Here is a 27,485-nt window from a genome sequence, read left to right on the forward strand (position 1 = left end):
GCGAAGTTTGTACTTGAACTCCTCTTTACTCCGCTCAGGAGGAGGATCTACCTTTCTATCAGTCTGACAACTCAGACTTAGTCTCCAGCCAAACAGTATCAACCAGTTCCCTCCAGCACCACAATAAGACGTGCCAGTCTCGGACTTTTGTGGTCAGTCCTCCCTTCTCTGAAATCTACATGAAGGACTGGAGGCTGAAGGTTATTCCAGGATGATCAGTCACTGACCCCTCCATCCCTGACAGCTGCACGAGGGATCCTGCCCACAATGCCAAATCGTTGTGGAAAATAAATGAATCCAGGGTCAAACTGAGAATCTTCTTAAGAGTAAAAGTTTATTACACTTGTCGATAAGGGAGAGGAAACATATTTTTTCCAACAGATTCTGAGTGCTCTAACTAACAAAGTAAAAGTTTCTCTGTAAATTGCAGGCTGGGACCTCCCCTTGTGTCCATGCAGCTGGTTGATTCAGAAATGTGGGAAACTCTACGAGACACAATACAGCCCACTGCACCTGCACAATCAGTCTCCTGCACTTCATCGAGGAGACACACATTTTATTTTACTTTCTAAGTCTGCACAAACACTGAAAGACAGATAAATGCATTCTGAATGGTTAAACATCATTAAACATTATATTTGACCACAACATTCACCACTTGTGCACATTTGTGTTGCTCACATACTTGTTTTTTACTGTACGCTGTGGAAGAAAGCCTGCAGGCCTCTCTGTGAATGTGTGTGTGTGCTATGATGAATGAGCTACCTGGAAACAGCAAGGTCAAAGCTCTGTCAGTCTGATCAATATTGACTCTGTGTGTCTCCGTGTGTGTGTACAGTATGTGTGTGCAAGCGCTGTCACACACGTGTACGTTTGCTTTTGTGTAGCTGATTACATTAGGATTTTGTGTAAACGGAGCTGAGATTTTAGTCATTGTGGCACAGCGTTTGTGTGTCTGGCTACAGAATGTGTGCTCATTTGTGTTTGTATCTTTCTGTCAATGTTTTTTTTTTTTAAATTCGGCTTGGCTAATGCAAAGATTAAAATTTGCTAAGTTTAGTTGCTGTTAGTTTTGTTTTTATTTATACCACAAATGTTGTATGTCCTAGTTAGCTTACAGCAAGGTAATATATCATCCTAACCCTTGTATGTTTTTTTTTTTATCATATCCTTATGGCCCTGAAAATCTGTCTGTGTTTGTATGTTTCTATGTTTCCTCTGATGTTTTGCTGCTTGTGTACTTTTGTGTTTAGCACCAGCAGCAAGTGGTCCAAGCTGTGGAGAGGGCCAAGCAGGTCACCATGGCTGAACTCAATGCCATTATTGGGGTAAGTCACGACAAAACAACACTCACTAAGTAAGGCCGTCTCCACACGGAAACGCAGGTTTGCCCAAAACAAATTTTTTTATTTGTTGTTTCTCAATATATCCTCAAAAACTCGTCACTGATGCAAGAAATGTCCTCATCCACTCGGAAACATGGAAAACAACTCAAAGAACTGCAGTTTATATGCTGTCTAAGTGGAAAACTAAGGGTGGCTTTTCAAGATTTTTGTTTTTCATTCTGCTACCTGTTTTCAAAAAAATACAATTTTTGGATTCCTAAAATAGTGTCAGTGTGGGTATAAGGCTTAAACAATAAAATAACATTTCCAAATTCACCAGAACTGTTCCCATGTGAATGACCCCTAACCATATTTGATTAGTAGAAGTGATAAACCTTGTCTTAGAGATTCTATATCGTATTTGTTTCTGATCTGAGCTGCTCCAGAAGATTTGGAGTTTGAGGTGAGAATAACGAGAATCAAAGTCAAAACCTTCAGTTTTTGAGATGTTGAACAAAGTTTTTGCTTTTAACTTATTTAGATAATTGTAAACTCCCTGCATGTTTTATTCCTCAGTGTTTCACTGGGCTGCGACTGTCGGAGACTAGTTGGTGAACAACATTTGCAAACAAGTCTCCAAAATGTCTTGAATTGTCATTGGGTGAAACACTACCTTTAATGTGGAAACTCAAGAGTTGGATGCAAGTTCAAAATATTATATTGCCGCATGCTTTAGGTGGGTCTAGTCCTCAGATTGGTCCAGATCTGTGACCATGGCTGACACCATCGTCTGATAATTGTAATGATGATCACTTGTCTGCCTCCTCAAAATGTAGAAATCTTTTACCCACTATCTTTTTGCCTGAATGTAAAAAAAAAAAAGACCACACTGATTTTTTTGCTGTCTCACTTACTGTTTTTGCCAGAACACTGGACAGAGATGATTTTTCTACTAAATGCTACACCTTTGATTGGATGCTTGTAATTAAGACAGCCATAGGACACATTGTGCCTCAGTTGAAGAGAATAAAAAGAGTAATTTCTGTCATGCCAGTCAGTTTAAAAGCATTAAATGCTGTAAGAAAGAACAGTAATGATACTAATGCTTACTTACCACCCTGTTACAGAACGCTGCACGCTGCATTTAATTACAGCTCACTTTCAAGGTTTTCGGTGTTAATGTTTTTTTTTTAACTCATCTGCTTTTCTCAATCAGACAAACTATTCAGTAAATATTTTATGCTCTGCAATAATCCATGCTCACTTGACCAGCTGTAACATCCTTCATGTATGACGCACCTGTGAGTTCACATCAACACAGTGATGCTCCTGAGTGCTGTAGATGGAGCTTTGTGCAGCTTGTAAGAGCTCTGATCACATTACTTAAAGCCCTTTGTTCCTCCCAGCACTACAAGCACCTCTCCCTCTCTCTCTCTCTCTCTCTCTGAGGTGTGTGTTTATATCTGTGTGTCTAATATACAGACTTGATAAAACACATGAAAACACATTATGATGCCCCCCCACCCCCCTCAGGATAGCAGCCCTGTTTTATCTGTAGCTGCTCCTTTGCTCTCCACGTTCTCCACCTTCATTGTTCTCCCACGTTTTTTTGCTGTTCGTGTTCTTTTCTTTTTCTGGATTTTCCCATCCATCCCCTCCGAATAAACTTTGATCAGATTCTTCGTCTTATTTTGGCAATGTCTTTCTTTCTTCTCTTCTATCTTGCTCTTTTTTTTTTGTTCGCTTTGCTCTTCGTCCTTTGTTACACACATTTAATCTCTCCCTGTGTTGTCCTCCTTCACTTTTCATTGCCTTCATGATTTCACAGTTTCTCCATGATTTCTCTGACTCAAGCATTTTCCTCCCTTTCTCATCTCCTCTGTGCTTTCCCCTGATCGTTTCCTACCTTCTTCCTTCTGCCATCTTTCTTTTATAATAAATCCCATTGCCTCAGTGTCTCTTTTTTTCTTAAACTTTTGTTCTTTCATCACTTTTTGGTTTCCAACTTAACTACCTTTTTTATTTCCTGGTGTATCTATCTATATATATATCCTTTCACTGTTCACATCTTTTGGTCTCAGTCACATCATAATGTGCTAATCTCTTTAACATCCTATTATCATCCTAATTTCTTCTCACATGTGGATTTTATTACTTTCACCTTCGCCTTTTCTCAAGTTTCTCTCGTACTCACTTTTCCGACAGCAACACTCCACTCAACTTTTACGTGCCTCCATAGTGGTTATTTTAGTCTCTTTTTCTGTCTTTTCTAACCTCTTACTCTTCTTATTTGTCTCCTTCCCTCCCGGTTTCCTTCTTTCCCTGTGGCCACAGCAGCAGCAGCTCCAGCACCTGTCTCACCACGCTCCCGGCATCCCCCTGACGCCACATCCATCAGGTCTGTCCCTGGGTGCGGGGGGCTCGGGGCTTCTGGCACTGACTGGAGCCCTGGGGGTCTCGGCTCACCTTGCCTCCAAAGATGAAAGAAACCATCTCGATCCGGAACATCTTAGAGGTAAAGAACCTTTGATTCCCAATTTCGTCTCTAAAAGTAAACCTAAATTTTCTGGATGAGCGGCGAGATAAAGGTACTTCTAAATTAGCAAATAAAAGAGATGTGGAAAGTGCCTGAACTCTGTGTGATCAGTAAGAATCAGTGATGTCATTGGATGTATTTGAAAGATTAGTAAAAAAGGGAGTTTTTCCCCTAAAATGTACAACAACTTTTGATAAAAGTTTAAGAACTTGGGCTAAAAGAAGGGAACAAAAACAACTAGCTAAATAATAAACCACATTCTGCAGGTGATAATGATAATACAGCCTAATATTAACTATTTTGTTGGTCACTGAGAACATTTGACATTATTATCAAACTAAGTATTTAATGAAAGTACTATGTTCTAAATAAATACATGTTGCCCATTGCTTTGCATACCAAAGATCTTGTTCAGTCTGCTGGTGCTTGGATTATGTGTTGGGATGAGTCTGTTACAGCCACACAAAACTTTAGCTCAGTGTCTGTAAAGGTTACTGGTTTAGAGCTTTTTTGTGTTTGTTAAGGTTGATTAACTAAAGTGGCAATCTTGAAACAGGTTGACTCCAAAAGATAATCAGTTGTAGATGTGCATCCAATGAACGTCATTAAAATCTGTACTGTGAATCATCAAATATTCTATTAACAGACACAGCCAGTTACATAGTTGGCTGCCTTTCATAGCAGCAGGTGAGAACAAAGTGAAAAACTTTTCAGCAATTGAAATCCAGAGAAACGTCCGAATGCTGTTTTTTAAAAACCCACAGCAATGGATTTCCTCAGCTCCCAGATGCTTTCAGTGTTGTTAAAAGAAGAAATGATGCAACACAGTGGTAAACACATCCCTGTCAACTTTCACAAGTCACAAATGTGTTGCTGGAATCAACTTTAAAATTTGGGGGTTTGATGTATTTGCCTGCATGATGTCATTTGGAGTGTTTTTGCATTTCTATTTTCGTTTGTTTGTAATTTCTTTCATACGTAAAATGTGGAAACACATTCTGAGAGCAGCAGCATAAGAGCTACATCATTTTGATTGTTTCAGACGAGATAAAATGCAAAACACTACAATGGCTCGTTTATGGTTGGCAATTTCTTTTCACACAAACTCACCTTTTGGACTGAATTTGAACTTTCTTGTTTAGATTTGTGTCATATTATGAACTGATGTATTCATGCTGCTTGTGTAAGTGCAGCAAAAATGCTTTATTTCCACGTGAACTCTCATTCACCCCTGATAGAATATCTTATCTTTGCTCTGAGTTTCAGGCACTGAGCCAGCAGAGACTTCCTCTTGAATAAACCGACTGCTGTAAGAAAAAGGAAGGAAGAAAAAATCAGAGTAAAAACAGAGAGAAGATGGAGAGATCAGTGTATTCTTATTGTCGCGTTGAACATCTGCGTAATAGCTCATGCGTGTCTGCAGCCGTGTGCGCTTCTGTTCTTATTTTTTAAAAGAAGAATTGAGGTGGGGGGTGGGGGGGAGTGAGCTTTGAGAACAAAGAGATGAAAAGACAGACTGATATCAGGCACAATAGCAGGTTTGTGTCTTTATTAGAAAGGAGCAGTCGCAGTTCATCCTAACCTTGGCTGACTCGCAACTGTTGTTGATTTTATTAGCATCAAAACTGACGCCAAACCCTTTTTCTCTCTTCCCTGTCACCCTCTTCTTCTCTGGCTGATCTCTCGCCGCCCTTTCCTCTGCCACGACCCAGAGGGAGCGCCCAGCAGGGTGAGTGGTTTTTCTATGTTTGCTTTGATATGTGTCGTACACCCACGTTTCACTGTGCGCGCTTGTGTGACAGTGATAAACGGAGGGAAATTGAGACGCATTGTTTTGTTTTTGGATTTTTTTTTTTATTTTTTTATTTTTTTAAAAGACAGAGTGTAGCTGGAGCTGATCCATGAGTTTCACAGCTCGACAGCAGCACAGAGGCTGCTCACGCACCAGAAAACAAAGACTGAGTTTTTACAGTATAAAACACCAAAGTTACACGTGGTGCTGCCATTTCATGAAGCAGTTTCCTCACTCCTTTAAATGTGATTCACACTCCGTGACAGTTCCTTAACAAAATCTCGTTCTGTGCATAAGTAGTTTAGTTGTTTTTTGGTGATCCCTTGATGTTGAATATTTTTAGATTAGTAGAGTGTAAATAAAGGTGGAATAAAACCACTTATTGCAAATTTTTGTCTTGGTTTATATTGTGAAATAAAAAGTAATAAAAGTGCTGCTTCCACAGTGACACCATTAGCATGATTTGAATGCTAAACACTAAACTGATAAATACTAAAAAAAAAAAAAAAGCCTTTCTTTCGTGGGTCGGAGTTAGTGTTGAACAAGCATTACAGCATCTGTGAAAAATGGCCAGGAAGAAGCAGCGGAGGAAAGACTGGCGTTTATCAGAAAGCTCCGCTCGGATAAAACCTGTTTGGATTTTAAAATGAGGCAGAAAGAAAAGGGGACAGCTAAAGGCAGGGAGGAGAGAAGCTGCACTGAACTCCATTGTGTAGTTTCCTTTCTCCTCTGTTGTGGTTCTTCCTGTGTGACTCACTAAACCCTCAGTCTTCCCCACAGGGAGAGGGGTGTGTGTGTGGTGGGGGGGCAGGGAAGTGGTCCTCACTAAACCTCTTGTCCTTACCCCAACACCAGAACAACACAATGCTTTGATTGAATTTCTTTAGCACTAAGCACCAGTATGGGGCTGCATTGTAAATATGCCTGCACACCTTTATTACCCAATAATGAGGGTCATATTTTACACGAGGACTGGCGTGTCGAGGGCAGAGCACTAATTAGCTTTATAGGCTGTGCTGCGTGCTACTATAGCTACGACTTAACCCGTGCCTGCGTCTGCTTTCCTTGCTGTGTCTCTCCCAAGTATTTCTCCACACCATTACCTGTACATCAGAGCCGGGTGGGTGTCCTGTATGTTCTTACCAAAAGAAGGATTGATGATCTCTAATGTGAATCTTTATGGCATCGCTCAGTCTTCAGTCGCCTGCTCCCGCTGTGATGTGTGACGATGACGGTCGTGTTTTTGTTTGTGTCCTTGTGTTTCCTCAGAGCAAGTCCGTGTCGTCGACAGACAGCCAGCCGACCGAGGAGCGCCAAGGCCCATCAGGAGGATACTCTTCCCTGCAGGGAGGAGCTGAGGCCAAGAGGAGGCGCTGTGATGACAAAGAATCCCTCCCGCCACACTCCTATGTATGTGTTTCTGTAGCTTTGTCCTAGATTTTGTACTCGTAAAAGCAAATGTTTTGTTTGGATGACTCAGTTACACATCCAAAGCCACACTGACTCATCTATATACATATTCATAGTTAAAATTTTGCCAAAGCCTTGTATAATGCTTCTTAAGTTTCAATAAATCAAGTCTAATTTTATAAAAATGTAGGAAGTTGTTCAAATGAAATGTTTTGAACTTTGTGTTTCTGTACATAAAATCATAATTTGGACAAATTTGTTAAAAGAAAGCATCCCTTGAGACCATAACGTCCTTTCATATGCTTGAGTGTGGTTTTGTGTAGGAGAGTTTGCCCGTGACACTAAAGGCCACAAGTGGGTCGAGAGCCCATCGCCTTTTAGAGCTGTGTTTGGTTTGGATGGGTCTGCTGGGGAAGAGCAAGCAGCCAGAGGGAATGTAATGCCAGAGGGGAGATGGCCAAGGCAGATAGCTGTAATGAATTAGATGCTCGTGTGTTTGCAGTCTGGAGGATTGATTGACACAAGGAGTTTGTCTTTGGAAGGCGGCCTCTGGCTAAATCGGTTTGGCATCAACAAAAACAGCCCAAATCCCCCCCATTAGTCCAGAACGGGAACAAGCTGCAATAGTTTCCACTCTCAGTGTTCCTTCTCTCTTTCTGTCTGTCGAGTAGTATTTCACCTCTCATTTCTCTCCGTTTGCCTTTTTTTGCTCCTCAGTATTTCTCTCTGTCTCTTTATCACTATTTCTCAATTTTTTTTCCCTGCTTTCCTCTTATCCTCCGTGTCTTCTCGCTGCTTTTATTTTTACTTCGTGTGTAAATGTTCTTAATCGTCTGCCGTATCTCCTCCTGTCCGTCTTCAATGTCTGTCCTGCTCGACAGAGTTTGTATTTTTCTTCCAGGAATAGGCTGAAGGCATTGTCCTGTTTTGGCTCTGCATAATTAGGTACTGATGTCACTCCACACTGATGTCAATAGAAATATCAGGCCAAGATCACATCAAAGCGTTGTTGCCATGGTGACTAAGTGCCATTATTCTCACCCCAGAAAAAAAAAGAGAGAGATAAAAAGATGGAGACATGGCTGGGCCAGGAGCAAGAATGTGCCATGGATGGAGGGAAGTGTGTGTGTGAGCAGTGTGAGAGGAAAAAATGTAACGTTCGTATAGGGGAGGCGTTTGGTGAGAATATATGGTCAACACTATCTGTGTTTAATGTTGTATGGAGGACAGACACTGAGAGGAAGCAAAAAGCAGCCAGTGATATTGATATATTGATCTGTGTGTGTGCACTTCAGCGGCTGTGTGTGTGTCTTTATTATTAAAGCTCTTTATTTACAGGTTCACAGTACTGTAGTGCAGGTGTTGGAGGAGAAGGAAAAAAATCTGAGAATTTTTTTATGTATTCGTCCTGTCCTCTTTGCCTCCTCAGGACAGTGATGGAGACAAGAGTGAAGACAATCTCGTAGTGGACGTCTCCAATGAGGTGAGTGTCCAGCCTTTATACTGACTATGGCGCAAATCGATAGGATGACTTCACGCAAGTCTTTCCATCAGTTCTGTGAAGACTTTTCCAAACTTTCCGCTCATTTTTTTGTCACTCTAATTAACGTCATGTTTGGTTGCAGCATCGAGCAGTTTTTAGTGAATAACTACAGTATGTATTTTCCTGGCTAGACATTATTTCAATAAATGTGAAATGGTATTCAGAAGCTTAATCGTTGTGACTTTGTTTTAGAATCTGCAGGAAAGAAACAACACTGAATGCAGGGTGATTTAGCTGGATGTCTGATCAGTCGAGTTAATTATATCACCCAAGTAGGTTTTGTTTAAACAAAACTTTTAATTACAGGCAAAAATTAGACATAGCTGCAAAAATATCTCACACAAGGGTCTATATTCCTGCAGCCTTGGGTCTGCTTTCACTTCAAACAAATGAATGCAAAGTATGAGCTCATACAGTCACAGAGTCTGTTAGTTATTATAATTATAACCATCGCACACGGACAGTTTTGTGATCTCAGTCTGCAGTATCACAGTGTTTTTCCCCTGTTCTACTTCTATACACTTAGGTAAGATAAAATCCAGTTGGACTAATACTACAGTGATACCATTTTAGTCACATGATTGTTGCTGAAACTCATAGAAATTATAAATTGCCCATGTTTATAAATAAACTAATATTGGATATATATTAACATGAATAGGTGATGAATGCACATTCAAGGTAACTTCCCCCAAAGAAAAATCACTTATTTATTAATCAATATTATTCATTTCCTGTAGACTTGGTTCAACAAGGAAAATACTAATAAATCAGAATATATGTTATCTTTTTCTTTATTGTATATTTAGGTAAAAAATGGAGAACTTACCTACCAGATGCACAAGCTACTTTTAATAAAAATATTACTTTGGTGATGTTTTTATCTCCCAAAGATGAAGACATAGCGATAATTTTATTGCCTATATTTGTGTGTGTGTGTGTGTATACATGTGTGTGTTTGTCTGTACCTTTAACAGAACATCCCATGAACTACTGAACATATTATAATGAAACTTTCAGAAAGTAATCATTGGCTTTACATCAGCTGTTGATTAACTTTTGGAGTCAAGGCAATTCAAGATGGCCACCACAGCTAATCAACTGTAGCTAACATAAAAATGGCTATGGATATTGGGTAAAAATGTAAAAATGTTGAATTCATACAAGCATCTAATTCATTCCAGATCATACGAGATCACCAAGCTATTGTTATATTGCAGGAGGTTGCATATTGTTGTTTTCAAGGTTTGTCCAAAAATGACTCAGACTCCAGGATTTCTCAGCATAAGGAGATATTAGTCTAAAACTCTGCAGTGAAATGCTGCAGGGGAGATGCATTCTCTCAAAGAATGCTGGGCTTTTCATTGAAATTGTTTCAGCCAGTCACGAAGTTCATTCACTGATAGCCGCAATTATAAAAGTTCAACATCCCAGAGACAGAAAAGGTAGTTTTCTCCGACCACCTCAAAGCATTTGACCCTCGCTAGAGAAATATTTGACAATCTGGAAATCCAATAAGGAAATACTCAAATTTATTTTCACATCACTTTATCTCCTCACTGCTACATCCAACAACCGAACCTCTCTGTTACAGATCAGATCTTTGATTTTCTTATTAAGTCACAATTGTCTAAATAATAAATCAGTGTTTATCAGACAAAAGCTGTCTGCCTCTGTGCTGCAGCCCACGCATGAATAAACCATTAAGCCAATATTGGAAGGACCAGTGACGCTTATAGAGCTGGCTGTAGATGGGCTGGACACAATGTGGAACCAGAACCTCGGGCACTGTTGGTTTAGTACTTTAACTTTACTTTACACTACTGTGTAACCATGTATGTGACTCAGTTCTGTTCTAACGCTGTTTTAGATTTATAATTTTGTTTGAGGGCAAGACTTGCACCACACTGCCTTTAAAAGTACAGTATTAAAAAATAAGTAAAAATCAGATTTGATGCTTTATTTTTATTTTGCACTGGATATATTTATACTGGGGAAGAATCTAGTTGCTAGAAGAAAAACCTCCACGTCCCAGATTTATTTTTATATCCCAATTTTCCAAAAATGATTTGTTTTGTTTGACTCAAACAAACTGTGTATTGAAACAGTAGCAGATAAGCGTGCATACACAACGGCTGAGTTGTATTGTTTTTGTTGCGCCGGCTCTCGGGCTTATTGTGTGCGTGCATGTATGTTAAACGAGTCAGCAGGTACGCAGCTCGTTCGGCTGCCCGCCGCAGTTTCCTTGTAAATAGGGAGAACTCTTGTGTAAGCTCATTATCAGCTGCCACTGTTTGTGCTCTCCTCTTGTGAAACATGTTCACACACACACACGTGCCCACACACTGACACAACGCATACATTCACAAATACTTTACCCATCGCCTCTCATCTACCTCCTCAGAGTATATTTTTGTCCTCCCTCTGCACTCTCGAGGCTCCTCTTCCTCCATCTCTCCACCGTCTCTTTCACTCCCTTCTCCTCAGCGCTCACTCCACTCCTTCCTCCTCTCATTAGATAGCTGCAGCCTGGCTCATTTAAAATATGCAAAGCCATTCATGCCACAGGAATATTTTAGTTCTTTAAATGTTTCACGCTGTGCACCAAAAATACGTTTCATCGAACCCCTTCTGTATTTTGATATTGCGCACACAAGCAAAGCTGGTCTCTGGTGAGATTTGCAAACTGCTACACAATCAGAGAGAAGAAAAAAATATGACAAATAGGGGTAATGACACAAAAAGGAGTTGTGTTTGCGTGGGCAATTTTATGTTTTCTTGTAGAAATCTACACGCATGTGTTTAAACATGAATTACAGGAATATAACCGTAGTTCTTGACAAACAAGCCTGAGCAAACCATGCAAATATCTGTGTGTGGACGCTCTTACTGTGCATGTGTGAGTGTGTGTGTGTGTGTGTGTGTGCATAAGCACTAAAATGTCTGTGTTGATCACTGTGACCCAGAGAGATGTGCTTACTTCAGCACTCTGTTCTGGGAGAGGCAGCGCTCCAGTAATGAAAGCATCTGTAACAGCCACATTATCACCAGGTCCGCACATTGCTGCAGCAGTGACAGTCTCTGCGGTTTTATGTAATGATCTCTGAGCTTTCAGTCCCTTCACAGACACACAACATGCACTGTGACACCAGAGTTGATGTTGGATCTGTTTTAGAAGAATCCCAGCACAGGACTATTTAATATCTACTAAAGTCTGCAACTAATGCATCTAAATTTAAAACCGTATCAGTCAGACTGCAGAACAGAGCAGTGTTCAATGTCTTAACTTTAATATTCCAAACTTGGATTTAATTAAGCTTTGATTTGGCGTTTTCCTAAACTTGGTGGGCCTTAACAATAATTCTGATTGGATACTAGCTCAGCTATGACATGTTTGCAGACAAAACATTGCTTAAACATACATTGCATGGGTTTTAATTACATTAAATAGTTAATGAAACAATTGGTACAGCACTCATACTTTTAAACTACTTTCACATTTTCCAAATATAGCTATAGTACAAAAGATCTCTGGTCTTATTACAGCTGTTGACATGCTTCTAAAAGCAAAGCAATTAAAACAGCTTCCAATGAAGTCATGATGTGAAGGATTTATTAGTTGTTGAACCACACCCCTTCCTACAGGCAGCAACAAGGAACGTTCGGGGAGTTTTGGCCCCATTCGACAGCTGTTTTAGCACAATATTGTTCTTATATTTAAGTATAACAAACTTTAATTATATTTTGTGAGTCATATCATCTTGATACTATTCAAATACCTGCTAGATTTTTTTCCGAAACATACCATTTGTTCTTCTTTAAGCTTAAAAATTGTTTAAAGATGATTTGACCCATGTGGAATTACAATCAATAATTATGAAGAAAGACCAGATCCATTATGTCACTTACTTTTTTTTCATTAAATTCCTAGACCAGCTGTAACACAGCATAAGATTTATGAGAAACTAAAAACCTGCTGAGCAACAGGAAAATATTTAAAAGTGATATTATTCTGAATCAGAAAATGGATCGTTCAAAAAAAGAAGAAACAAACAATCTGTTTGGCTATAATGACACAGACATTAGAAACTATACATAACATACTATTTCTTAAGTACAGTAAATTGAAGTTTGGATTTAGAAAAAATAAGAATTTTTTATTATGTGAAAACTTTAACAAGATGGGCAGACAACAACAAAGTCATTCTGTCACCTGAGACTGGAAGGACACCGTTTATGAAAGCTTTCCCCTCTGAGTGGAACATTAAATAATAATTTTCTCTTTTCTTTGTCATTCAGGAGCCTAACTCTCCTGCCGGCAGCCCGCCTCATTCCCCCCATGGGAACGGGCTGGACCGGGCACCAACCCTGAGGAAGGAGCTCCCCGGCTCGTCCAGCACCGGAGAGGCTCCTTCCACGCCAAACCCTCGCAGCCCCACCCCTGGGAAGACCAAGGACCCTGCCCAGGTAAGTTTGAAGACCTCCTGCCCTTCACTGAAGCATAAAAGACAATTTTCTAACATGCTAAAGTGGTATTACTGCAGTTTTTAACATGTTTGAGATGGAAAATGATTACTTCCTTATACTAATATGGAATGTTTTTTCACTTTGTACTATCTGGTTGTTAATTATTAGCATACCTTCTGCTATCATTTAGTCTAATTTGCTATAAGTAAGGAAAAAAAGAAAGCTCCAACTATATTACAGAAATAAATTATTGTTTTGCTAAACTGCTGCTACAAAAGCTGTTCCAGAATCTCCAGAATATGAATATTTTTGGTTATTTTTGTTTGGCTTCGCCACAGATGGATAAGTCCCAGTCTCCGTTGTCCAAATCTGGCACCCCTTCCCCGTCCCACCGTGAGGCTCTTACCCCCGGGGCACCTGGAGCCCCTGGAGCCCCTGGAGCTCCAGGTCCCAGCACCTCCTGCCTTCGGCTGGTTAGCAAAGCAGCGACCAGCGCAGACCCTCTTGGTGAGACTCGCCTGACTGACTGACGTCCTTAAAGTAAAAAAGTGTCTTTGATTTTATAGCTGCAGCAAGAAGAATGTGTTAAATATACCATGACATCTTCCTTTATTATACACTACATCCATTTACACTGTTTGTGTAGTTTGAAATTATTATTGTAGACGGCACACAAACCCTTTTTTTTTTGTACTATTTGAATAGATCTGTAAAAAATGGATTTAGCTTACAGAAAAAGCTCTTTGAATTGAACTTTTCTGACTTTAAGTTTTGCACCCAGTCCTCCTCTGTTCTTCATCTCACACCACCTCTGATCCCTCAGCTTTTAATTTTCATTTCCATATTTTGTCTTGAGCAAATTTTCAGTTATTCAGTCATTTTGTGGCCCACAGGGGAAACGGTTGTCCTAGACGGCTCCCGTGTCTGAAACTTCTAACAGAAAGGAGGTTTTTCCTTCGTGTTTGGCACTTTGCTCCCCGTCTTTCTTCCCGTCCTTCAACCGCTCCTTCCTCTTTCCCTTCCTCCCCAGCTCTCCGCAGCCCCATGTCTGTGCCCCCCGGTTCATACCCGGCTCATTTTGGCGTGGTGTCCCACGCAGGGCTGAACGGGGAGCTGGCCAGCCCGGGAGGATTCGGAGGGGCTCTGACACTCTCCCCACAGATCAGCGCGGCAGCCAGCGCCTACTCCCGCAGCCCCATGGTGAGCAGAGGCCGATATATTCCTCTCTGTCAGCCTTTGATTTATCGCTCAGATCCAACCCTCTGACTGTCATCGCACCGTTGAAATGTTTGATAAATTGGCCCTGCATTGTCAGTATCAGTGCAGTGCATTTATTAGGCGCTTAAAGTTGTCATGTTTACATTCTCCAATCCACTCTCATAGAGAGCGACAGTCATAGGGAAGATAAATGATGCAGCTGAAAGAGTTTTATTCTTTTACTCATCATTCCTGCGTGGCATCTTCAGACTTAACATCTGTAGCATCATGTCTGTAAGCACAAAGATGACCTAACAGGTCCATCACAGCTGCCTTACTCTTAATTTTATATCCATCAAAACTAATTCAACCTTTACTTTCTTTGTTTGGAAAATTGCTTTAATTGAGCCAATTCAAATGCATTATTTTCTGTTTTTGTGTTGAAAAGTAAATATCAAACTTTTTTTTTTTCTTTCATCCAGGTGGCGTATGACTCTCGGTCTCACCTGAGAGCTCCGGGACTGTCTTCCTCTCTCCCCGGCTCCTCTGGTGGCAAACCGTAAGTAAACGCCTCTGTTGTTCACTCACATACGTAACATTTCCTCCTAAGCACAAGAAAAAGTAAAAAAGAAATACCAGAGCATCACAATTCAGTTTATTTCACGTCTACATTCCTTTCAGATCTTTTTATTTTTGTTTCTCACTTTCAAACATATTGCATCATATTTGCTTTTTATCTCATCTCATTGTTTTCAAAGCATGCGGCCAATCATTCTGTTAAACACTGATAACCATTTAATTAAAAATACAGCATTTAAGATCCTAATATTTCTTTCTTTTATGTATTTCTGTGCTTCAGAGTCAGAAAAAATGTCTTGATGTACAGTGGAAAGTTGTTTTTAAGTATACCTTGGATTTTTAATTAATACATTCATAGTGAAGCATAAACTTTCCAATTATCTTCTGATTTTTCATATATGTCTGCGTACACCTTGTGTGAATGACTGCACATGCTTCAAACAAATCAAACTGCATTTACTGAAAATTCTGTAAATGCTTGGATTGGAAAGGTGACTTCTCTTTCTCTCTCTCTTTAACCCTTCATCAAACCTGTATTTCATCCAATCCTGGAAGATTTCAGCTGTTCGCAGCACCAACTGAGACACATTTGCACCTTTTTTTTCTGACTTTGGCAGCTTAAGAATTGTGATGTTTTTCCTTCTTTTCTGCAGAGAAGCAATTCATTCTTGTGCTGCTAATTTGAAATCATAAAACAGCCCTGGCTTCCAGCCGCTACAGTATTGATCAGCCATTAGCAGTGCCACACCGAGTCTGCCCTCTAATACAATCTGTCATTATGCATTCACGTCCACAGCTGCTCTGAGCTCAGTAATTGCCTAAATTTGAGAAAATATTACCAGAGTGCCGAAGATGTTACGGTGACGTCAGACTTTGCGACTTTCACTCTGGCATCTGTGTGGTTGTTATTGAATCTTCTGGGTTTGCTCGTAGCTTTCACATGCTGATTGATTGATTTTTCATCGAGCTCCCTGACACCTTCCACTTCAGTCTCCTTCACGGCTTCTTTTTAGCTGCAGCTGTTACATCCTTCCCTCTGTCTCCGTCTCAGTGCCTACTCGTTCCACGTGAGCGCAGACGGTCAGATGCAGCCCGTGCCGTTTCCCCCCGACGCCCTGCTGGGGCCGGGAATCCCGCGTCACGCCCGCCAGATCCACACGCTGAGCCACGGAGAGGTGGTGTGCGCCGTCACCATCAGCACCTCGACGCGCCACGTTTACACCGGAGGCAAGGGCTGCGTCAAGGTGTGGGACATCAGCCAGCCGGGGAGCAAGAGTCCCATGGCTCAGCTGGACTGTCTGGTGAGACGTGACGGAGTTAAAAACACAGATAAACTTCATAAAGTACACAAGTTCAAACAAGTGTTTGTATGACAGCTGGTATTTATAATCTCTGTGAAAAAAAGTAATAATCTCTTCTGGAGTATGACAAAACTGTTTTTATTTTTAATCTCATCCAATCAGAACAGGGATAACTACATCCGCTCCTGTAAGATCCTCCCAGATGGGCGAACCTTGATTGTTGGCGGCGAGGCCAGCACGCTGTCCATCTGGGACTTGGCCACGCCCACTCCCCGCATCAAGGCGGAGCTGACGTCGTCTGCGCCGGCCTGCTACGCCCTGGCCATCTCCCCCGACAACAAGGTGTGCTTCTCCTGCTGCAGCGACGGCAACATCGTGGTCTGGGACCTCCACAACCAGACGCTGGTCAGGTGAGAACTCAACAAGTCCGCTCTGTAGGAAATAAAAAACTGTCAGGAAGTGGAAAAGGTGATGGAATATGAACAAAGAAAAGAACAAAGGTGGAGGATAAACTTGTGATATGACCAGAATTAAACAAGAAACAGAAGAAGTGTTGATTTTAAGCACATGAGGGGAGGATAAAAAAAAAAAAGAGGCTGGTGTGTGAGTGGGCTGAGGGCGGAGGTGCTGCAGGGAGTGAGGGTTTAAAATATACTCATTTTGACACCTCCAGCAGAAAAGAAGCACAGAAACACACAGGAGGCAGAGTCTGCAGCATTTCTGTATTTGCAGGTGTGTGTGTGTGTTTGTGCTCAGACTCTTTGTGTGCGTCTCCTCCTGCAGGCAGTTCCAGGGCCACACAGACGGGGCGAGCTGCATCGACATCTCCAACGACGGCACCAAACTCTGGACCGGAGGGCTGGACAACACGGTCCGCTGCTGGGACCTCCGAGAGGGACGGCAGCTGCAGCAGCACGACTTCACCTCACAGGTACAGAACAGTGCAACTTGGCTTAATGTGATGCAACAGGTATCCACACACCTCCTCGTACAGAATCAGAGATTCAGTTTGTGGCAACAGCTAAGTAAGAAATAGATTCATCTTTAAAGGAAGGTAAAGACTAAATAATTTAACATTTTATCAACGTTTTTTGCACAGTTTTATAACGAAGTATAACCATGAAAACCTTTAGTCACCTCAAAAGCTTGAATTCTAGAAATCCAGGGTCTTAAACCTTGAATAAATGTTAATACCATGTTGGATTAACATTCAGAAGGTCACTCACGGTCTTGAGATGGCATCATTTTGTAAAGTTAAATATTTCATGCCCACAAAGCAGAAGAAAGTTTTGCGAAGTTAAAAAAGAAATTAGACAGAAGACTGTCTTTTCAGGCAGACGTTCATGTCGTTTAGCATTGAAATATGGAGGCCAAGTTGAGGTCGAGATGCCAAGCAAACTTTCTGAAAATACTGCTTTCCCGATTGTTAGATAGGAAAATCCACCTCTGCCTGATGGAGCGCTGCTCGACTGTAAAGCAACACACGCAAGAGTGGAAAAGCTCGAGGACTTGTCTGAGACGTTCCTGCATCCTAACCACAAAATTACCATCAGATGCTTTAAAACAAACAGCTTAATGGTTCTCAGTACCTGTGAGATCATATCTTGCTGACTCATGAAGGTAAAGATATCTTTCTTATTACAGTGTGCAAAGGTTTTCCTGGAGGATGTTCTCTTTAGCTGGGATGCACAGAAGTAGACTGATCATGGTTTGGGCCTGTGCTGCTTAAATTATATAGTTAAAGATTAGACCTGTATGTGAAACGTAATAAGGCTAATCTTTTCAAACAACCCACAAAATATAAAATAGATTAACTCACGAGGTAAACGCTGAAGTCCCCTTTAAATACAATCGTTAAATTATTGCATTAAATTATTTTGAAGCTGCATTTTTTTAACTTACTAAGCCAAAATGTCTGTCAATTTCTTTGTACATTAACATATTTTCTTTTTGCATACCATTTGTGTATTTAAAAGTCCATATTATTTATACAGAGTGATTGATTTATAACAGAATTCAACTTGTAAACACATATAACGCATACATTATGAAGTAAATACAAATACATATTCCATTTGCACCTGGCAGTGTTTGAAGCATAAAAAGTGCATCAACAGCAGCTGGATGTAAACACACACAAACATCTGCCTCTCACTGACACAACGGGGTGATAGAGTTGACCACTGTTGTCAAATGAGTTTCGATCCACCATGTAATGACTTTCTCTATTGCTTTTTATCTCCCTACATCTGCCACCTTCCTTTCCCTCAATCTTTCTCTTTTATTTAATTCCCTCTGTATTTACCTTACTCTCCTTAACTTCCCTACATCTCTCCTCTTCTCCGTTTTCACTCGACACCTCGATCTCGTCTGTCTGTCGGATGTCCAATCATTCCACTTAATTCCTTCATCTGCTCTCGCTGCTTTCATCCATTGTTCTCGTCTTTTCAATCAACCCTATCCTCCTTTCTATCGTTTGTCCATCCCTTTTTTTTTTTTCCTTTCCCCGTCTCTTCATTTCCAGATCTTCTCTCTGGGCTACTGTCCGACGGGCGAGTGGCTCGCCGTGGGGATGGAGAGCAGCAACGTGGAAGTCCTGCACGTCTCCAAACCCGACAAGTACCAGCTGCACCTCCACGAGAGCTGCGTCCTCTCCCTCAAATTCGCCTACTGCGGTACGAACACTAAACGCGCACGCGTCTTTGGGATCATTTGCAGCCATATTGGTCCTAACGGCAGTCTCCAGACTGTAACCTGAGCCGTGTTTATCTACAGGAAAGTGGTTCGTGAGCACAGGAAAAGACAATCTGTTGAATGCGTGGAGGACACCATATGGAGCGAGTATTTTCCAGGTGAGGGCTGAGTGGGATTTTCTGCTCGCTGCAGAATTTATACAGGATCATATGCTAATTTAGATGCAAGTTTGGACTTCAAAGCCATCAGATTCTGAGTGGAAACAGCTCATCTTTCTGTCCTTTTATTTTAAAATATGCCAGCCACACACACACACACACACACAAATGTCATAACTCCACCCTGTACCAGCTCAGTGGCCTAGTGGTAGAGTGTCTGCCCTGAAACTGGGAGGTTGTGGGTTCAATCCCTGGCCAGGTCATACCAAAGACTGTAAAAATGGGACCCATTGCCACCCTGCTTGACACTCAGCATTAAGGGTTGGATTTGGGGGGTTTGCTGCTCACCGCTCCCTCAGGGGATGGGTCAAATGCGGAGAACACTCAGGTGTGTGACAATCAGTGGATCTTTCTTTCTTTCTTCAGTTGCCCTATTTAAGTAAATGTTGAATCATGCATACGCAGGGATGCAGTAAATTTAGCTGAGCCCGTACATCTGAGTGTGAATGAAACTAGAGAGGGGGGATGAAAGTCCATTTAAGCAGAGTGCTGTGTGTGTGTGTGTGTTAAGCAGTGCGGCTGTCATATTTGTGTAAGCTGCAGTGGGCAGCAGGGTTGGCGGCTCCTGTCTCTCCCTGTGGACTGAAAGAAGCAGCTATCTCGCTTTGTTATCCAAATGCCAAACGCTGCTTCTGCCAAACAGCTCCCTCCTTTCACCGTGTTGTACAGAGCTGCTCTCTTCCTCCTCCTCCTCCTCAGTTTATTGCTGTCCTTTCCTGTTTCTGTCTCCTTGCTTCTCTTTAAAGCTTCACTCCTCTCTTGTTCTTTTTTTTCCTCCTTTCTCCTTGGATCTCCATTTATTGTCCTTCCTCCCTCTGTGCTCTTTCATTTTAATCCCTTTCTCCTAATCTGTTTGAACCTGTTTCCTGACTTTCTCTGACCTTTTCCTTTTATTAAATACTGTCCTTTCCTTTTGTCTTCCTTGTAATATACAGTATATATATATATATATATATATATATTTCTTGCCCTTTGGAACAATGTGTCTGACTTTAATATTTTCACAAAATTGCAACACAAGGAGCCCATCCCATCAACACCGTGGATCAGTCCTCAGATGTCTGTCTTTCTCTAAAAGATTTGTTTTGCTGATCTAGTAAAATATGAATTTTCTATCTTTGCAACGACAGGAATAGGCACACAAAGACGTGACAATATGTCAGGTACCTGGTTGCATGTATGTTTCTTCAGTTTGAGGCTGGGTGGAAGTATAGAGCTGCTCCTCAGCCACTGGGACAGCCATGCTTTTTTTGTTTGTTTTATGCTCTCAAAACATTTGAGCTCTGAACACCACATAGTTCACATCACTCTCGGTCATCAGGGTTGTCTGAATCTATCACCTCAAGGTTTCTTTCTTAGCTTTTGATCAACTCTAGTGGTCAGCTGGGTGCTGTTTTGTTTGGCATGTTGTAGATCAGAGTATTTGATTACTGCCCCTCAGGTCGGCTGCTTCTCCTTATGGATGTGATCGTTTGTTCAGGTTTTTACGTGCAAGTTTGCAAGTAGTTCAACTTATTTTTTTACATATAAAATCATATATTCACCGTGCATTCAGACTTGTTAAGGGAAAAATAGATTACACACATTATCACACAATTAACTTTTATTTGTTTTGATAATGGTGGTCTAAAAAGTGTGCGTTCAGCTGTGCTTTTCATCCTTTAGCCTGTCACTTCTTCCTAGTGGACGCCCCTCCTTCCTCCTCCTGCTGTCTTGGTTAAGGATGGGGAATCCGGTGTGAAATGGCCTCTCACCGGTGCCTCGATGATTGACAGCCCCGCAGTGCAAGTTTACAGAGGAGCTCTGAGTGAAGGAAGGAGCAGGAGGAGGAGAAGGAGGAGGAAAGTCTGGGGTGAAAGGATGAATGATTATGGAGGGTTAGAGCTGAAGGAGCTTTAGATGGATCTAAAACCAGGTGAACAAGTTTGACTTTCTGACACCCAAGAGGGGAAAAGGAAGCAAATAAAAAGCAGCATTTTGTCACTTCATGCGAGCCATCAAATCTGTTCTCCTAGTGATGCTCCAACCTGCACTTAATGAGGCAGCATCTCACCGAAGAGGGGGGGGGGAGAACCGAGCTGTTTGTCTCACATTGAAGCAGACGGATGAGTCAGCATCCTGGAGCTGTGCAGATGTCTGCTTGGAAATAATTGCTGACTGTTTTGAAATGCAAATGTGTGTTGTGTGATTGGGTATTAAACGTTGAGACATATCTTTTTTAACATCTCTTTCGTTGTGTCTGTTTCTGTCCGTCTGTCGCCGCCCGTCTCACCCGCTCGCAGTCCAAGGAGTCGTCGTCTGTGCTGAGCTGCGACGTCTCCCCGGACGACAAGTACATAGTGACGGGCTCCGGGGACAAGAAGGCCACAGTGTATGAGGTGGTGTACTGAGGGCCAGGAGAACAACACAACAGGATGGTGCTTTTTTTTTTCATTGTCTGTCTTTTATTGTTTTGTTTCTTTTTGGGAGTTTATACAAATTGGGCAATTAGTTTTCCTGTCAGCTGTACCTGATCCTCATTACATCAGCAACAGCAGCACCTCTGTCCCGACCCACAGCCCTCAGCTGTGATATAAGCTATTGTAGATGGTCTTAAACGTCCCCACCCTCCTCCTCCTCCTCCCATTTTTAGCTCCACGAATGAGGCATGATAGCAGGCAGGGAGGCAGAATAAAAAAACAGCAAGATAAGGAAGACAAAGGAAGAGGGCGGTGGAGTGTAAAGATAAAGTTGTGAGGAGAATGCGAGGGGGAAGAACTAGCAGAGAGCGAGAGAGAGAGAGCGAGCGGAAGAAGGAGAAATTAAAGGGTGAGGGGTAGAGGAAGAGGGAGGCAGGGTAATTAGGGCTGTTTCCTGATTAAGAGCTCAGTGGAAGGGAGGCCCCCAGAGGAGGCGCGAAGCGGCACTGTGGGAGCGCCAGCCAGGAGCACTGATACCACACAATCGATTCATTAGCCAGACAGTGGAGGCCTTAATGAGGCCGACGCTGAAGCTCGATCTCCCCAGCGAGAGGTGTCAGGAGCTGGGGAGCGATGGCGCTCCAAGATGGAGAGGGGCCGCCTAAACCGACATGAAACCTGCTCTGATACACAAATGCGTATCGCCGCTCGTCACCAGGCGAGAGAACACACACCTCTTTTTTTTCTTTTCAACACTCCCTCAAGGTAAACGTACGAAGGGAGGAAAACACACAACGCGCCGAGCACCCAATTAAACATTCATCGCAGCACTCCTCGTCTCACTCCGTAATATCTGTTTTATTTTGTTCTGACAAAGGCAGCGTCTAATGAGCGGAGGAGTCGATGAGATTCTCCCAGAGCCCGGAGACACAAATGAAGAACGTCAGCCGAACGTTTCCTTTTAATTCCTCCGGATTGTTCTCCTGACACGGAGTGCCTCACTATACGGCAGGCTGCAGAGCAAGTCGTGTTCTTACGCTGCCACCAATGCAACTAATCCAGTTTGTTTTGAGTTTTATGCAACTAGTTAGTGTTTAGATGACATGATAGAACTGTCCTTATCTACGTCTGTCTGCTGCAGCCTCACACGTTCAGCTGAGTTTTCTTTAAGCTATTTTTTATAAAGACGTTTCTTGTCATGATTTAAATAAGAGATTCTGCACGGATCTCATGTTGATAACACAAATGTAAAGTTCTCTAACCCCACACACTGAAAACAGAAGACCGACTAGCCTTATGCTAAGTGTAGCACATTGTGCCTAACAAGTGCTCCTGGGGTCGCTGATTAACACATGGCTTCTTCTTTGTTTTAGTTATTAAAATACCAAAGTGTGAAAATTAACTAATTCCGCACTATTCCTCAATCGGAAACAGTTGCCTGGTAACAGGTGGGATTGCAGGAAGTTACTGCTTCTGCAACAATCTGGAACATGAAGCGAGTAGCTCACTGTTGGAGAACTAGTTAAGGGTTTGAGTGTTTGCGGCCTCGTTTTGCGCAGCCAGGTTTTGGAAATCACCGCTTTTATTGTGCACACGCCTCGCAAAACTGTATTCTGTCGAGACTGCACATTATTTCATTACCCATCTACATCGTACCCACCATTTTGGCCTCCGTGTTTATGATTTAATCCGCTAGAGTACACTTTTAAAATGGGCAGATCTGGACCGATTTTTAAGTAAATCATCATCATCCCTGCACATTTGCTCATGAAGGGATGGTATTGCAGTGTAAAAAGGCTAACATTCAGCATACCTGTGTCGTAGAGCAGAACTGAGAAGTAACATTAGATCATTTGGGAGGAAAATGGCCGCCGCTGCATTCAGTTGCAGTCTGAGATCAGAGTTAGGCTGGCACAAGAGTCGACCTCATCGAGTGGAAAGCTGAGAGCCCAGACCTTTGACCATAAACACAAAGACTGTCTGTTTTAACTATGTGCAGTATACCAACCAGTTACCGTACAGACCTGACATCAATGAGAAACACGCAGGAAAAAACCAGGAAAATGTCAAATCTTTTCAATTTTATAATTCAGAACTGACAGTAAAACTGTATATCAGAGCTCTCTGCTTCTGTCAGCAGTGTTTAAAAACGACATTTTGTTACTCAGTAAGTTCAGTATTTTATTTTATACCACGTGATAGCTTGTCTCATGCGTTGATGTTTAACTTCTGGGGTTGACTGTGGCTAGTTTGGGGTTCAGAGAGGAATGTGGAGAAGATTAACAACCAGAGGAACACAGGTAGGGATTTATATATTTGTTTTTCTTAATGAGTATCTTTTCATCCTTGGTAAGAATGTCAGGCAGAGGGTATACATCAGCAGCCATCCAGTGTACAGAAGAAGAAAAAAGAAAAAGAATAACCGCCTCTGTTTAACATTAGAGGCTTCCTCTCTGCTGTTTGTTGTTTTTATTTTAATCCCCCCCTTTTTCAGAAGTGGTAGTATTCATACTTTAGTCTGTTTTCAGTCCTTATGGTGTTGTATTCAGCTAATACTTCAGAGTCTGGTCTGTATACAGCAGGAGCTGGCTGTGGCTCGGCGCCGTCGAAGACGCTCCGGTTTTTACTGCATGCTCTAACGCTCTCCCGCTGACAAAAGGAAATCTGATTTTAGTCGGCGAGGAAGAATGGCAGTATGCAATTTACTTTACCTGTATAAAAATTTAGCAAAGTTTATCTGTTTGTCGCTGCAGCACTAAAGCAGAATACTAAAAAGAGACTTCTGGAAAGTTGATCTGTACAGTTTCATGCCTTTGGCTGCCTCCTTTACTTTCTGACAGTCTCTGGTAGCCATAACTCTCATGCACAAGCTCATATACCACTAAAAGCAAGGCTGTATATTGGCTATGCATATGTTGGTTTAGCATCAGTATTTGGGGCGTTGTATTTGATACTCTACTTTAGGTGACATGTCTCTCCCCCTGCCTGTGCTTCTTTCCGTTCCAGCTGTGTAAAAACAGTTATTTTTTATTTTATTTTACAGCTTATGTTAAGGTTTTTTTTTCCTTTGAAAAGCCAAGGAACTTTTTATTTTCTCTTTGGATGCACTCCGTCTTCCCTCCTGATGGGTTTTCCTTGTGCTGTACAAGAAATACTATGTGTGAAAAATAAATGAAACACGTGTTCATCCTTTCATGTGTTTGCAGAGTTTTGTTTGACAACTTTGGACCATGCAGGACATGTAAGTCATTTACCCAGGTTGAGTTTGTGTTCATGGTTCGTCTTCTGTCAGTCATGAGCAACATTTAAGGGTTAGAGAAATGAGCAGCAAACATTAACATGATTCACCCCTTAATCACAATAAAATGTTAGATTAACAATGTTATTCAGTGCAATACAGTATGACAAAGAAAGGAAATGTTTCTATGCAATTCAATGAGATTTATCAAGTAGTAAAGATGATTTCACAAACAGGCCTTGTTCTAAAACTGCCAGTATGAAAGAGTGAATGGTTGTTTGTCCAGGGTGGACCCTGCTTCCTGCGTAATCACCAGCTCCAGCTCCAACACAGGAAAAGAAGGTAAAGAAAATGGGTGAATGGGTAACTTATTTACTCACTTAGCAGAAAAATGCACAATGTTCAATAAGGCCTGATCTTAATTAGCTTCTTCTTGATTGCTGAAAAAAAAATGGCTGAACATCAAGAAAAATGTCTTTATTCACTTAACAGTGACAACCAGCTTAGTCCAGTTAATTAAAAAAAAAAAAAAGCGCAAAGTCACTGTTTACCCCGTTACAGTAACAACAAAAAGGTTTGTGTTTCCAAGAGCATGACACTGACACATGACACTGAGTTTTTAAAAGAAAGGGGGAAAAAAAGCAAACTTTGCAACTGACAGATTTTGGTTTCTGGACTGAGACCCAAGCTGCAAAAACATCAAATTAAACTGATAACTGAGCTCATTTACACATATTTCCATATTTGCAGAGATTTAGGTTTGTCAATATGTTGAGCTTAAGTTTAAAATACATAAAACAGACTTACCAAATATCTTCAGTGTGTTTTTCTCATTCATCACATTTTGAAAGTTGCTCCATCACCACTTTGTTAGGAGTCAATTAGATGATGATGCAGTTCCACATGTCCTCTCTGCTTTAAAGGGGGACAATAATTCCTAAAAAAAAAAAAAATCAAGCTGGAAGTTTTACATGAGTGATAAGTAACTCACAGAACAGGAGAGCAGACTCCACGATTTTAAACTTCTAAGTTACTTAAATTAAGCTAAATTTGCCACCAGCCTGCTACTCTGAACATGAGATGAACGCCTCACTCAGAGGTTTTCTCGCCCATCTGTACAGAACTTCCAACACCACCATCTCCCTCACATTTCCTGCACAGAAACTAAACCGTGAAACTGCATCGACCAGCGAGAAGCTCGTAACAGAGCCGTAACTCACGACTCCACGTGCTGCAGGTTTGAATCCCGAGGAGCTCCGAGTTCCCTCAGAACGAGAGGAGCACTGTCAGAGGCAGCAGTGTGTGTGTACTCACCTTTCACAGCGCTCATTTTTCATCTAAATATTTCTAAAGATGCTTCCTGACACCACGCGGCGAGAACACGCCGTTCTGGCTGTTCGCGTTTGAACAAATATGCAACAACTACGTCCTTTTTGAGTCATACCTGCCGGAAGCCCGACGAAGAAACAAACAGCGGTGCGCAGCTCTTACACATCAGCTCCAACTAATTCCTAAAATCATGATGCATTCTTTAGTGAGTACTTGCTGTATGGAGGAAAAAAAAATTTAAAACTCAGGTCTGCAGTCTCAGACAAGTCCAAGTCACAGATAGCATCCTTGTTTTGCCTTTAGAGAACTTTATTTACACGTTCATATATAGCAAGGTTCAAGGATCATGATGGTAGTTTTAAAAAATACTGGTCAGTCTGTTTATATGTGCCCTAAATCAACCAAAAAACAGATGGAGGGGAGATGAAATGTGTACTGATCCTGAAGATTCTTCATGTTTAAACTGATTTTAGGATTTTGCTTCGTGTCTGACTGTTGTCCACTTTGTAAAAAAAATAAAATAAACCAGCCAAGCTCTGTGTGCACGAGACATTTTACAATCATGTTGCTGCTAGAATGAACAAGGAGGAAAAATAAAAAATAAAAGCAGCTGGAACCTCAGCAGACCATCCCGCCCTCTGCCGTCCTGGACCGAACCGGGCCGAGAACACTCCGACACGGACTCCACATACGGCACCGAGTCAGGACAGGATTTTCTTCCCTGTCTCCTGACTCTACTCAACAGTCCAACTGTTTGCAATAAATTCAAAAGCTAAAAAAAAAAGGTGTTTTTTTTTCTCCCTAATTTCTTTTACACTACAGAGGGTTTTTTTTATTTTGTTTTATAAAAAAGAAAAAAAAAATCGAAAGTTCTTTGGAGGAATCCCATAATCGCGCAGCTATAGACTACCCAGCGTTCGCAGAGCGTTAAAATCAAAGTTTTTTCCAGAGATGTGACTTTGCCTGTCCTTTCTTCTCCCAGCTGTGAACAAAACAACAAAGTACAAGTTGAGTGTCTCTTGCTTCCCGCCGTCGTTGGCGCAGGAGGGAGCCTTGGCTCCGCCCTCTGATTAGAAGTTTACTCTGTGGAGCCAATCAGAGATCAGTAGATGACTTCATAGACTGTGGCCTTCTTGTCCCCGGAGCCGGTGACGATGAACTGGTCGTCGGGTGAGATGTCACAGCTGAGGACCGACGAGGACTCCTTGGACTGAACGGAGAGAAACTGTCAATCAGACCGAACGGTCCTGAGGACATCCAGACATGTTGCTGTTTTTCTAATCAAAACAGCATCTGTTTTGTTTCATGTACATAAACCCTACCTGGAATATGCTGGATCCGTAGGGTGTCCGCCAGGCATTCAGAAGGTTATCTTTTCCTGTGCTCACAAACCATTTACCTACAGGACCAAACACACACGGCTGTCAGCAGATAACGCCTCGGGGGGAGGGGGAGGG

The 27,485-nt window shown here is 41.7% G+C and overlaps 2 protein-coding genes across 9 annotated transcripts in view; one reads left to right on the plus strand and one right to left on the minus strand.

Moving 5' to 3' along the window:
- The window catches only part of tle2b (TLE family member 2, transcriptional corepressor b), a 79,601-nt gene extending 54,948 nt beyond the window's left edge, over window positions 1-24,653 (plus strand). Inside the window, exons 6-20 of one of the 4 annotated variants that reach the window (XM_017407160.3) lie at window positions 1,254-1,328; window positions 3,660-3,840; window positions 5,574-5,590; window positions 6,923-7,063; window positions 8,493-8,546; window positions 12,906-13,073; window positions 13,412-13,580; window positions 14,173-14,273; window positions 14,753-14,829; window positions 15,901-16,150; window positions 16,313-16,560; window positions 16,934-17,081; window positions 18,675-18,825; window positions 18,926-19,002; window positions 21,345-24,653. In XM_017407160.3, the coding sequence (XP_017262649.1) occupies window positions 1,254-1,328; window positions 3,660-3,840; window positions 5,574-5,590; window positions 6,923-7,063; window positions 8,493-8,546; window positions 12,906-13,073; window positions 13,412-13,580; window positions 14,173-14,273; window positions 14,753-14,829; window positions 15,901-16,150; window positions 16,313-16,560; window positions 16,934-17,081; window positions 18,675-18,825; window positions 18,926-19,002; window positions 21,345-21,452 (1,965 nt within the window). In that variant the 3' untranslated portion in view covers window positions 21,453-24,653. The other 3 variants (XM_017407158.3, XM_017407159.3, XM_037974297.1) reach the window with 3 other exon arrangements.
- Window positions 24,444-27,485, minus strand: part of tle2a (TLE family member 2, transcriptional corepressor a) — a 43,022-nt gene continuing 39,980 nt past the window's right edge. For all 5 annotated transcript variants that reach the window (XM_017407155.3, XM_017407153.3, XM_025003978.2 and 2 more), the window contains exons 19-20: window positions 27,351-27,427; window positions 24,444-27,238 (exon numbers count right to left, since the gene is read on the minus strand). In XM_017407155.3, the coding sequence (XP_017262644.1) occupies window positions 27,131-27,238; window positions 27,351-27,427 (185 nt within the window). In that variant the 3' untranslated portion in view covers window positions 24,444-27,130. The remainder of the gene's footprint in view (window positions 27,239-27,350; window positions 27,428-27,485) is intronic.

Source organism: Kryptolebias marmoratus, linkage group LG24, assembly GCF_001649575.2.
Source record: "Kryptolebias marmoratus isolate JLee-2015 linkage group LG24, ASM164957v2, whole genome shotgun sequence".
NCBI lineage: Eukaryota > Metazoa > Chordata > Actinopteri > Cyprinodontiformes > Rivulidae > Kryptolebias > Kryptolebias marmoratus.